The 12,711-nt window shown below is 37.6% G+C and overlaps 1 protein-coding gene across 1 annotated transcript in view; it reads right to left on the bottom strand.

The window, feature by feature from the left end:
* The window catches only part of Nav3 (neuron navigator 3), a 319,139-nt gene that overhangs the window by 164,803 nt on the left and 141,625 nt on the right, over positions 1 to 12,711 (bottom strand). Inside the window, exon 8 of the mRNA XM_029542029.1 lies at positions 10,262 to 11,291. Coding sequence (XP_029397889.1) covers positions 10,262 to 11,291 — 1,030 coding nt within the window. The remainder of the gene's footprint in view (positions 1 to 10,261; positions 11,292 to 12,711) is intronic.

Genomic DNA, 12,711 nt, shown 5'->3' with positions numbered 1-12,711 from the left:
TGACCCAGCACAGGGGAATGCCAGGGACAAGAAGTGGGAGTGGGTGGGTAGGGGAGCAGAGACGGAGGAGGGTATAGGGAACTTTTGGGATAGCATTTGAAATGTAAATAAAGAAAATATCTAATAAAAAAAATTAAAAAAGAAACCATAAGGAGGAGAAAAAAAAGAAAAAAATAAAATGTGAACTTACAGCAGGGTTCAATACAATAGTAAATCTTATAGTAGCAGGTCTGTATTTCATCTTTAAAACACTGCAGGGTGAGGGCATTTAGACTATTCCCCAATGCAGAAAAAAAAATTATATCAAGCCTAGCAAAGACAGGCTTGTGAGACAAGAATTCAATAGTCTTTAGTGCGTGCTGATGACCAATTATCCCCCATTCACATAAATCTACCACTGCAATAGAATCTGCAGCAGTTGGCCTGAGGATGTACAATGCTTTCTCCGAAAGACAGTTATGCGCTCCACATTTCAATCTTTGTAAACCCACAGCTCCTCCTACACAATTTGTCATTCAACAAATAACCTGAGCTTCAACATTGTGAGCACTTTAGAAACCAATGTATTTCATTCTTTGCCTTTCAGAATCTAGCTTATTCAAATGACAATTCCCCATATAACTTCCTAGGAGAATCTGGACTGGACATCTTACAACCCAAATTTTACCTAATAGTCTATGATGCTGTTTTAAGAGTGATACTAACTTACATTATAAGGAAAATGCTTGCAATAATAATTCATTGACAGAATTTTATTGATATAGAGTGTTACAGAGGATACAATGTATATTTAATAAGTAGATTTGCAGCACTCAGTGATTTTCCTTTCTTCCTTAGTCATATGTTACCTGCTGGTTTAAGGGATATTTTTCTCTTCTGAGAATTGTTCAGGAAGCCTCTGCCTCAGTCCCTTTGCTTGTATGTGCCTCCATTATATTCTATACATCACTTTATTGGCATTTAATATAAATGGAAAGAAAGTAAAGGATGTAGGATTAAAAATAGTTGATGAGAAAGGTTAACAGTTGTTTTAACTTGTTTCCTGTGGCTCATAATATATTCAAGAGTCATTTCTTGTGAAGTAACTAATAGGTGCACTATTTTTTCCATACATAACGTTTCAAATATCAGGACATAGATGTGAAGTAATACATTTAAAAGTAATGGAAAAAAATATGGCAGATGAAAATGACAGTTTTTAGATATTTAAAGGAGAATCCCAGTCAAGGTAGCCATTTATATTTATATATATTTAATATTTCTTAGGGCATAGTGACTCCTCTCACCAATAGCACAGTAACTAAGACAAGGATAAGAGACAATAATTTACCCAGAACATTGACAAATAGAGACAGTGGAGGTCTAATTCATGCGGGTTTAGAGCAGTAGCTCTTTGCCTGTGAGTCGAGACCTCTTGGGGGGTCTCATATAAGATATCCTACATATCAGATATTTACATTTCAGTGAATAACAGAAGCAAAATTACATTTATGAAGTAGCAACAAAATAATTTTATGGTTGAGGGTCACCAGAGCATGAACCATATTTAAAGGGCCACAGCACTAGGAAGGTCGAGAACTAATGTTTTAGAGAAAAATAAGGACAGTATCAGGAATTGGATTAGATGACACTCTTAAAATATTTTGTACAAAGACTTGGCTTTATTTTGCCCATGACCTGAAACTTAATTGAAACTGAGTTTTTTGGCACAGGAAATTTAAAGCAGGTATTGACAAAGAGGCTATAACAGTTAAAGACATCACTATAACGGGAAAGCAACTTCCTTGGCTCTAATGAGACAACAGAAAAGGTTCATGAAGTCAAAACCATACCCAACTCAGGAGAAGTCAGAAGCATTTGAAGTATAAATAGAGGGCCTACACTGAAGGAGTTCCCTGCTTCTCAAAACCAACTCCCTAGGGAAAGTTTTCTCTGTGTGAGGACAGAAGGTATTAAATGCTCCAAGGCATCCAGGATACCTAACTGACTGGAAGCATAATTTAGCAACCTGATCCACATGGTATTAGTATTGCAGGCACTGGGGATATACATTGATGCTCTTATGGAGTCCCACTCCACAGTTTTCAGGAGCAGCTGAGGACAGGCAAGGTTGTGGGTGATTGCAATCCCTCCCAGGAGGTCATTTCAGGTCACTGTGTGAAGCTCTGTGGGTGAAGCTTAAGTAGCTTAAGATGCAATCTAACTGAAAATATTTTAGATGTAAGTATTATAGGATATCTGCAAATGAAAGTTGCAGTCATGGTTGGAGATGTATGTATTATCACAACTAGCAAAGTTGAAGTATGTGATGACTTAAACTTCTTTAATCATTAGAAAATTCCATCATGAGCCCAAGATGCCAGACCTAGAACTCAAAAGATTTGATACTTCCTACGCTAGTCTTTGGTTTTGGTTAGGTCTCATCATACCTTGCTATGAACTGAACAGATTCTTCTATTTTCAGAATAGGAGTGCTTATGCATCTTTGTATGTGAGCAGTATACAGCTTGTTTGTTTGTTGTTGTTGTTGTTTTATCTTATAGGAATTCACAGTTACTATATTGTCTTGAGTCTTGGGTGAGATGTAGACTTTGTACTTCTGGATTACTGAAATTTGTTAAGACTGGAAAGACTGTTAAAGTGTTGGGCTGTGTTTTGCAACATGAGTTGAACATGAGACTGTGGAGAGAAGGTGTGGAATGTTTGATTTACAGTGATGTGCTCGGGCATCGAGTTTCCCAAGGGTGGAATTCGGATCGCTTCTCTCACTTGCCAACTTAAAGAGACAGAGAATCTCCTGGAAGATAGAACTCTGGGAATGCTTGACAAGAAGATTAGGTCGATTCAGGAAGAAAGACCCACCCGTGAACTCTCCATTGCTTGTCCTAAATGTTGGACTCTATAAAAAGCTCCCAATACTTTTACTTGAACTGTGAGCCAGAACAAACTCTGTCTTTCTTATGTTGCTTTTGGAAGGTTAGTTTCTGTCTTTAAATCACAGCAATAAGAAGGGAAACTGAGATAATGCTAACGTTCTTCTTATCTTTCTAGTTCTAGACCAATGTGGATCTTCCCTGCTTCGAAGAGCTAAAGTTAGTTTTCTACTTTCTGTGAGGGTTTCAGGCTGAGTTGTAGGATTTTTTTTTTTCATTTCTTGCTGAATCATACAGCACAAATTAGTCTTTCTCCTGTCTACTACGTCTGAGACAATGAACGGTGAATGAAGTATGAAATAGACCATGTTTCTCCCATAGTGCATGCTTCATATGTATACTAAATATTATTTATTTCTATTCTTGGAAAATTTAGTATATACTTATACTTACCTATACATATACAAACACACACACACACACACACACACATATATATATATAAACATATATATGTTTTTCACCCCATTATCCTGTCCTATTTCCCTCAAGAATAGTAAATTATCTCTGTTAGCTTTATATCTGACAAATTCATTTCTAGATTATCCAAGAAGATTAAAATAATATGAAACAAGAAGAAACAAACTGCCCAACCAAAAACAACAACCAGAAACAACAATAAAATGGTGTGGTATGGAACTGAGAAGAGAGTTCTCCGGTGAGGAAGATGGACAGCTAAGCAATAGCTTTGAAATGTTCAACACATCTACTCATCACAGTAATGCAAATCACAAATAGTTGGAGATTCTGTCTTACCCTAGTCAGAATAGTTGCTGTCCAGAAAGTAAACATCCAATGCTGATGAGGTTGTGAGGGAAGAATACTGTATCACTGTGGGTGGAGGGTAAACTCTATGACCACTATAGACATCAGTGTAGCAGTGTCTGGAACACTGTCAGAAGACCCATATATATCACTCCTTGGCATATATGCATAAAACTCTATATCTTACTATGCAGACACTTATATGCTTGCATTCCTTCCTCCTACAGTCACGGTAGGAAATGGAACCAGTGTAAATTATCTCTGTTAGCTTTATATCTGACAAATTCATTTCTAGAATATCCAAAAGACAGTGTAGCTGTCTGTGAACTGATGTATGCATAATAGACTTTTATTCAAGTATTAAAAAAAAGTGTGAGCTTTAAAAGACAAAAATGTGCTTGCTATGAGCTTATAACCCATATGCAAGCCACTGAAGCCATACTAGTTCATTGTCTAAACAAGAAAGTAGCAAATAGGAAAAAAAAAAAAGCTCTGGAGACTAGCCAGTCCACATATTGGCTGGGACATAGTGGACATTCTCAGAGTACGTAGCCATGACAGTTTCTGTAAGAAATAGCCTGTAAGTGGAGATGAGCTATAGATCTGGAAAATAGTCTCTACAGCAGAGAGATTGTCTGTGAAGGCTCTTGAGCAGGATTAGGTAGTCTATATGACAGAAAGACTGCTATACTTTTGCAGTGTGCTAGGGTTGTGGGGGGGGGGGGATGCAAATACACCCTGAGTGATAGCTAGGAGGAAAGTGATTTTTGTGAAGCTTAGGGGAGATCCAATAGATGATTGTATAAGATAGAATTGGATACAGATTATCCCCAATTTACAAATACCACCATAACTTAAAAACTATGAGGTCAAAAGGCATCAAATACAGCTGTAGGTTTACTGCACATTGTTACCGTTCACTGAGGAGATCTCATAACTAATGGGGAGATGTAGTTTCTGGCTACTGCCCAGTTTAAATGAGAATGCCCTGCTGCACATCCCCAGCTCAGAAAAGGATTAAAGCCTGAACCACACAAAGTGCAGTTTGTGTTGGATGGCACATCACTTTTACATTATTATCACATCAAAAAATTGGGATAAACCTTCATAAATCAGAGCTCTCTCTCTATATATATAATTATATTTGCAAAAGTTCACATTTTGGCAGTTACATATGATGTGACTGCAAAAGGCCCCGAAGTAAACTGGAGAGGCTCCCTTGAAATTTGGTGAGAATCGGTAAGTAGCAATAGGAAGAAATGGTTGACTCTAGTGATGTTTTGAGAGAACAGGTTGGACTAGCTAAAAGTTGGATGATTTGGGGGGGGGGTGATTAAAAGAACAGAATATTGATTTTTTTTCTTCCCATTTGTTTTCTGCAGTCCTCCAACCACATGGGCACTAATTTTGATGAGAATCTCTTTGACTGTTTAATTGTTAGAATGTATGTGGCACTTTACAATTTATTCCTTTGTTCCTTTTAACCTGGATTGGAAAATTCCAGAATAACATATTTAGATGATGGCCAAGCCTTCTTCCTTCTTCCTGACAGCATCCAAGGTTCCCTTTAAGCCTCACTTCTTACCTTAACTTCTCTGTTAGACATTAATTGGCTACACTCTCTATTGAGAATTTAAAATAACTCTTCAACATTGATACTCTTATAATGTAATTTTATACCATCAACATGTTACATGTTTCAATCTATTTTTTTCCACGACCCTTACCTTTATTTCACCTCTACAAGTCATCTAAAGTATGAAGCATGGATATATAAAGGGAATAGTATGTGGTGACTCCCTTTTATCTAACTTCTGTCAACTTCTTATCTTGCCATCTCCTAGATGTTTCTGTAGACAAGGTAACACTTATAAAGGCAGGTTGTTTCCTTTTTGAATAGCTGTGATGGTTGAGAACCTCTTCTGTTGAACTTAGTAACTAGGTTAAATTTTCTACATTTTAATATTATGTTTTGTCTGCCCATCATGTGAGTAAAGATTTAAATAACATTAAAATATTCACTACTTTGTGAGGATAATCAAGTTACAAATGATATATGAAATACATGGTACCAGCTTAGCAAGTAGATTGTATAAAATCCTTTAACTATTGTAACCTAATATTGGATTCATGGTACTCTGAATGTACAGTTGGGTTAGAGAGGATATTATGAAGCATGCATTGGTGTTCCACTCGGAGTGGTAATTTTAAAAAGTGTCCAGGTAGCTTTTGTCAATGTGGCATAAGTTAGGTAGAAGGAATATCATTGAGAAAATGCACTCTTCAGATTGGAGAATAGGCAAGTCTGTGATTTTTGATTAATGATTGACTTGGAAGGGCCCATCACATGGGGAAAGTACCCTTTATTGGCAGATGATTCTGAGTTGTATAAGAAACCAGGCTAAGCAAGGCATGACAAGCTAGCCAGTAAGGAGTGTCCCTCCATGGTTTGTGCTTCAGTTCCTGCCTGCAGGGTCCTACATTCCTTGACTCCTTGATCTGAATTTCTCAGGGATAAACTATTACCTGGAAATGAAACATGAAATGAGCCCTCTCATCCCTAATTGGTTTTGATCAGGGAGATTTAACCTATCAATATTAACCTAACTCAGACAGTAAGAAAAGCCTACATCAAGAAGAGAAAAGGAAATTAAATCACCCCCAGCACAATAATTTCCCAATTCTATATAGGTTACTTAAGTATATAAATATCATATATTTGTACATTTTCATTCATATGAAAGGTGTATATTATGCCAATTTGTACTAATTTAAAAATTCATGCTTTTTTATTATAAATTATTTTTTGAGGTGTATATTTTCTTCTAGGCCAGGCAGCTCACAACCATTCAGTTCCCCTAACTTCCCACTTCAGTGTTAGGGTCCACGGATATTCACTACCATGCTCCACGTACAGGTGATTGAGAAATCTGAAAATGTATTACTGACATTTTCCTAGTATGAATTTCCTGGTAATAAATGCTCAGTTTTTTTCCACATTGCAGAAAGAACTGACAAGCAGAGGAGAACGTGTCCTCACGTTCAGGCTCACTGAACATAAAACGTGGGCAGCCAGTCGGAATCTGTTCCAGAGGCAAATTTTGCAGGCTCTGTGAATTTCCGAGATCATTACTTTTCTGAATTTAAATCACTGCTCCTCCATCTCTGATAAATAGGGATACTGTCGCATACTCATGGATTTGTGGTGAAGTTTATGTCAGAAAGTGAATATCAATCTTGTAACATGGACGATTTCAGGAAGCAAGCACTTTACAGATGATATTTTAAAAGATGATGCTACCATTATAAAATCGTAAATCTTAAGTATTATCATATCTAAAATTAACAACTCCTATAAACCATGTCAAAGGGCTTCAGGGAGTGTTCTTACATAAATAGGAATAGTTAAAATGAGAAAGGACATGTAATCCCACACTCAAAATGTCATGAATCAGGAATATAAGCATCTCTCACTCATGGCAGGAAAGCATGAGTACTTAAAACTCTACCTTTAGAGGATATAATTTTATTATTTATAAATTTTGTGATAATATTTCATAGTTCTGTCATGTATGGAGTACTAAACAATGTGTTTTATTCATTTATTTACTTTAACTATTTTATATTATTGATAATAACCTAAGTATAATCATTAACATTAATAATGATGGTTTTACATGGAACTGCTTCTTTCAATCTTTTAAAAAAGCTAGCCTACATCAATCACTGAAAGATTCGTAGAAGGCTGTGTAATGCATGGAAAATGTTATCAACACAGCATAAATATCAACCCAATATTGAGTAGAGTCATATAAGGTAGCTCTGATTATTTCATCTCCATTTTACAGACTGGAAAACTAAAGTTCAAAATCCTTAAGCATGTTACTAGAAGTCACATGACCAATCATTGGTGGCAACCAACGTGGCTCTAAGATCCGTCGCCTCAAGTATATTTGGCCATGTTTCTAAACAGCAGTAATGCAAGTCTGTGTCTACTCTCTGTTCCTAGCCAGTGATCCATGACATCACACATCTATAAAATTTTATTTAAAGGGAGAAATGAAACTTTCAAAGTGTATGAAGAATCTGTTTGGCTTACATGGCACACCAACAAGTACGGCCAGCTAAGCTGCGCTCCTTTCTCATAACACGTGAAATGGGATATTATTCAAATGTAAGAGAGGAGAAAGCCTGTCATTTGATGTATAAGGGATGTATCTGGAGGGCAAGAAGGTGCAGAAAGGAAATCATTTTCTTTCCTGCATTTGAGGTTAAAAATAAAGGGGGTGTATGAGGGGGAAGCTGATCTCAGAGAACTAGAGAGCAGTCATATGTTAGTGACAGGGATAGTTTTGGGAATTATTGTTCAGGGACACAAAAATCTGTTTTTAATAGGAGATATAAGCTTAGGAAACCTAAAGTTTAGTACAAGATGGTGATTCCTCGTGGTAATAATAGAATGCATGTGAATTCCAAAGAAGGGGTATGCTCATGACACAAATGGTAACTGTGTGTGAAAGCATGTTGATTAGCTATTCTTTATTCATTTCATATGCAAAATGATGATATATGTGGTAACTATATTTAACTTTTAGGTATATATTTTAAAAAATAAAGAATTACCACCAAAGAGTTCTATGTCCCGTATAATTAAATTCAGTATCAATATAGAGTAAAAATTGGCTACTTTGGTAACTGTCTAGTAGTATGTATGTTTCAGATATACATAATATCTGAAATTATATCTATAGTTGTGTTTTTGACATAAAAAGTTTAGAATACATGCCCCAAATACAAAATTTCAATACAGAGTTATCTCAAATGTTAATCAAGATTAAGAGTACTGAAGCACACTGGCTGTGATCACACACACCCTGCTAATCCCAGCCCGGTCTGCAGAGGGAATTCTAGAACAGCCAGGGATACACAGAGAAACCCTATCTTGGAAAGGAAAAAAAAAGAAGGGTGGAATAAATAATTATATTTTCAAATGGAATCCACAGAATTTTCATTTGCTTAATTTTTATCCCAATAAACAAATAAGACTGTGCCACTTGCAGAAATAAGCTGAATATGTAATAGGATGAATATGTAAGTGTAGCTATTCATTTTATTGACAAATAATATTTGATTTAAAAATGGACTGATGGCAAAAGCCAAATTAGAAAATGACTGATGTCTTTGAAAAAAAATACTTGAAATGCACACATGTGCTGAGTATGATATATTTAAAGCTCTGTGCTTTTCTTATATCATTGAAATGTGGACTTTGACTGTGGCATCTTCATTTTTGATTGACCAGTTGCAGACTCTGGAATGAGAACCAAATGCCTCTCCTGATCCAGGTACAAAGGCTTAAATGCACTGCTGCCACTGGAGTCAGAAGAGCAATAAATACAAAGGCTGTCATCTGCCCCACCCCAATCAAATGTAACAAATGTAACAAATAGAAATTATCCTTAATGAGTGTATAGTAACTTGGGAAAAAGTTGGCTCTTTCAAGGGAAAAATAAGCAATTTACAATTCTTGGTTTTATTTCTAAAAGCCATATATCCTGTACATTAATATTTCACTGCAGTCTTGACTCTGTGATAATTATAGGAAGTCTTGCTTCCTGTTCCTAAAATATCTCATATCCTTTAAATCTGACAACCTCTCAAAAGGATGAGACCAGAGTAGACATTATTCTTCCCTTGGTAAGGTCTTTACTAATCAGAGAGTGAGCTAAATTAGGCTTATACAAGTGACTGACAGAACTCTGATTGATGAGGCAAGTCACAGCACAAGAAAAATCAGCTTCTTTGGTAACTATGTAGTAATCTGTACATACTTTAGATATATAATCGTGTTTGATGTATACAGTTTAGAATGCATATCCCAAAACTGCAAAATATGAATATACTACTTATATAATTATTTTCATCTACAAACTTATATTTAGTCGTAGGAATTTAACATAACATTTACTTTGTGAATGCTATACCTTATAAAAAACATTTAGTGACTTACACTATACTAAAATGTAGACCAAATATATCCATTACCTTTGTTATTATTTTAAACTCTACTAACAGCTGAAGGAAATGAAACTAGGAAGTTTTAAGTGACTTGTTTAAAGTCAGGAGCTATGAAATGGTACAGCTGGGAATTCCATGTATATGTGTATGCTCTTGGTGCCAACTACTTTAATCATCATGCTTTATCCCAAACATGAAAGCAAATAATTGATTGTCAGTGCCTTTAGTCTGAAAATTATTTTAGGAGATAGCTTGCGCTAATAGTGGTCCCCATTTGCCAGTCATAACAGGGTAGTATGATGACCCACTAACCATGAGAAATGTATGCCACCTTGGATTCCATCCTGCCCTTAGCAGGATAGAAGTTAATTTTTGAAGGCCCTCAGCTTCCGACAGTATAAGGCCTGACACATAGAAAGGTTTCTGCAGACTAAACTTTTGCGTCTGTAGCATCAAAGGCAAACATTGTCAAATGCCCATTTAACTTAATGTTACATGTCTAAATATGAAGATCTGTGAACACTGGCCCACTGAGGCCACCTCACCTGTAAATGAATGGAGCCACCGTGGCTGTGTTGGGATGACTATGCTGTTGCTGCTGAGGAAGCTGGACAGCTCCATTGCCAGGGCTCTGTCCACTGCTGTGTGCCACCTGCATGACACAGGAGCTGGAGGGAGATGCTTGCCCAGCTTCCCGACCATCCAGAGGACCAGAGAGGCTGGGCGTGCTTGCTTTCTCCGATGTGATGGCCTTTGATAAGGCCTGAGAAGGACTTCCCTTGCTAGTCCTGAATTTCTCAGACTCTTTACTTGCTGCGCTGCCAGGTGAAATAGTTTGCTTTGGCGTGGGCATCTTTGAGCCTGGCTTTGGAATTCCACTGGACGATGGAATTAAACTTTCTTTCTTGGCCGCTGCGGTCTTGCTGCCCTTTGGGATCAAGCTTGCAATTTTAGAAGTCTTTTTCGGAGCTGCCTCCGTCGACACCTGGTCCTTCTCTTCTTTTCCCGATTTCTCAGCGCAGGCTTTATTCTTGTCCCTGTTCTTTTCCTCTTTCTCTTTTGGCTGCAGCAAAGACTTTTTATTGCTGAAATTTTTGCTTCCTGCTTTCGGAGGGGTTAATTTAGGTGACACTTTGGGGCTGCTGTTTGTTGAGCCACCGCTATTCAGACCACTGTTAAAACCTTCCAGCTCTCCTGATTCAGAAAAGGCATCATCTTCTCTCCCACCATCGTTAGGTCCGGAACTGGGAGCCTGAGGGGGGCGTAGTGCTGTCCGGGCATTAACCAGCTTGAATTTTTCAAGCATAGATTTCTGTCCCGAAGGAGCGCTTTTGACCCCTTCTGTGACAGGGGGTTTCAGTCTGTCTGAAGATGGTGTGGGGGACGTGGCTGGGCTTGGCTGCTTTACTGTCAGCATGGTAGAGGTGGCACTGTGCTTGACATTCATGGACTTGCTGCGCCAGGGCTTGCTGGCACTCGGAGAAGGGATGGCTGAGGCTGGGGGTTGCCCAGGAGTGCTGGGAGGCTGTGTGTTTCCATTTATACCTGAAGATGGTTGAGGTCCTTTGGGGGAGTCTGCACATGGATAAGAAAAAAAAAAAAGATTAGTTTGTTTTACTCACTTATAAATCACCATTGCACTTTTCCCCCCTTTCCTTCATAAACAAAAAACAAAAACCACCACCACCACCAACAACAACAACAACAAAACAGGAATCTGTGTCTGTGTGTGGGTATGTATTTGTGTGTACAAGTACCAGCGGAGGCCAGAAAAGGGAATCAGATTCCCTGGCACAGGAGTTGCTGGTGGTTGTGAACCAGCCAATATGGGTACTGGGATTCATGTCTTCTGCGAAAGCATCATGTATTCCTGGCCACCAAGCCATCTCTCCAATTGCACATATTTCCTAATCACATACATATTTCTTCTGACCTGAAAAAGGACATATTATCTAGCATAAATTACTTCTGTGTTATGATTTTCACTCGTTATAATTTGGTTACTCTTTGGAAGGCATCAATTTCAGGGAGCAAACTAAATACATACTCAAGTTACTCTCACCAAATGAAATTCAGGCGGGGCAGTGGTGGCGCATGCCTTTAACCCCAGCACTTGGGAGGCAAAGGCAGATGGATTTCTGAGTTTGAGACCAGCCTGGTCTACAGAGTGAGTTCCAGGACAGCCAGAGGTATACAGAGAAACCTTGTCAATAAACAAAACAAACAAACTAAAACAACAAACGAAATTTATTAGTTCTAAGTATTTATATACTTGAAGATAAATAAGACAGTATCCTACTTCTAAGAAATTCTTTGCTATCCAGTTTATTCTAATAAGTGAAGTGTATTGCACTGCTTGTGCAATGGAGATTTTTTTTCCTAAGTTGCAACAATATTAGCTACTTGTTATCTGACTAGATATGATTTATGATGTGGACTTTAAATTAACTGTATTTATTAACATAAGCTAAACACTAAAGTTATATTTTGTGGTGTGTGTGTCTGTACGCGTGCTCGTGCATGCACACATAAAGATAACTTCTGGAGTTGCTTTCTTACCTAATTTGTTCTGAGACAGGATCTTAGTGTTTCTGCTTCTTCATGGTATAGTTTTAGCTGGCCAATCTGAGCTGTTAGGCGGTTTTCCCATCTCTGACTCCCTTCTACCTTTCTTCTAGACGTAGAAGTGCTAGGACTGCAGATGTGCGCTAGTGCATTTGTCTTTCTGAATGGGCTCCAGTATCTAATTCAGGCCCTTGGAATTGCATTGTGGGTGCCTTTATACCCTGAGATACCTCCCCAGATTCCAACTCTATTTCTGTTTTTATTCATGATAATCCTGAGACAAGGGTATCTACTATCATCCACACATTACAGATCCCCAAAGACCTTCTATCATCTGTCTCTCAGCATACATTTACATGTTTACTAATTTTGCAAAATTACTGTCATTCTATTCTGCTTTTTCTAGGAATATTAACCAATTTGATTTAAT

The sequence above is a fragment of the Mus pahari genome, chromosome 9 (assembly GCF_900095145.1).
Source record: "Mus pahari chromosome 9, PAHARI_EIJ_v1.1, whole genome shotgun sequence".
NCBI classification, from domain to species: domain Eukaryota; kingdom Metazoa; phylum Chordata; class Mammalia; order Rodentia; family Muridae; genus Mus; species Mus pahari.
Note: the sequence above shows the minus strand (reverse complement) of the source record. Positions and strands in the feature narration are given on the sequence as shown.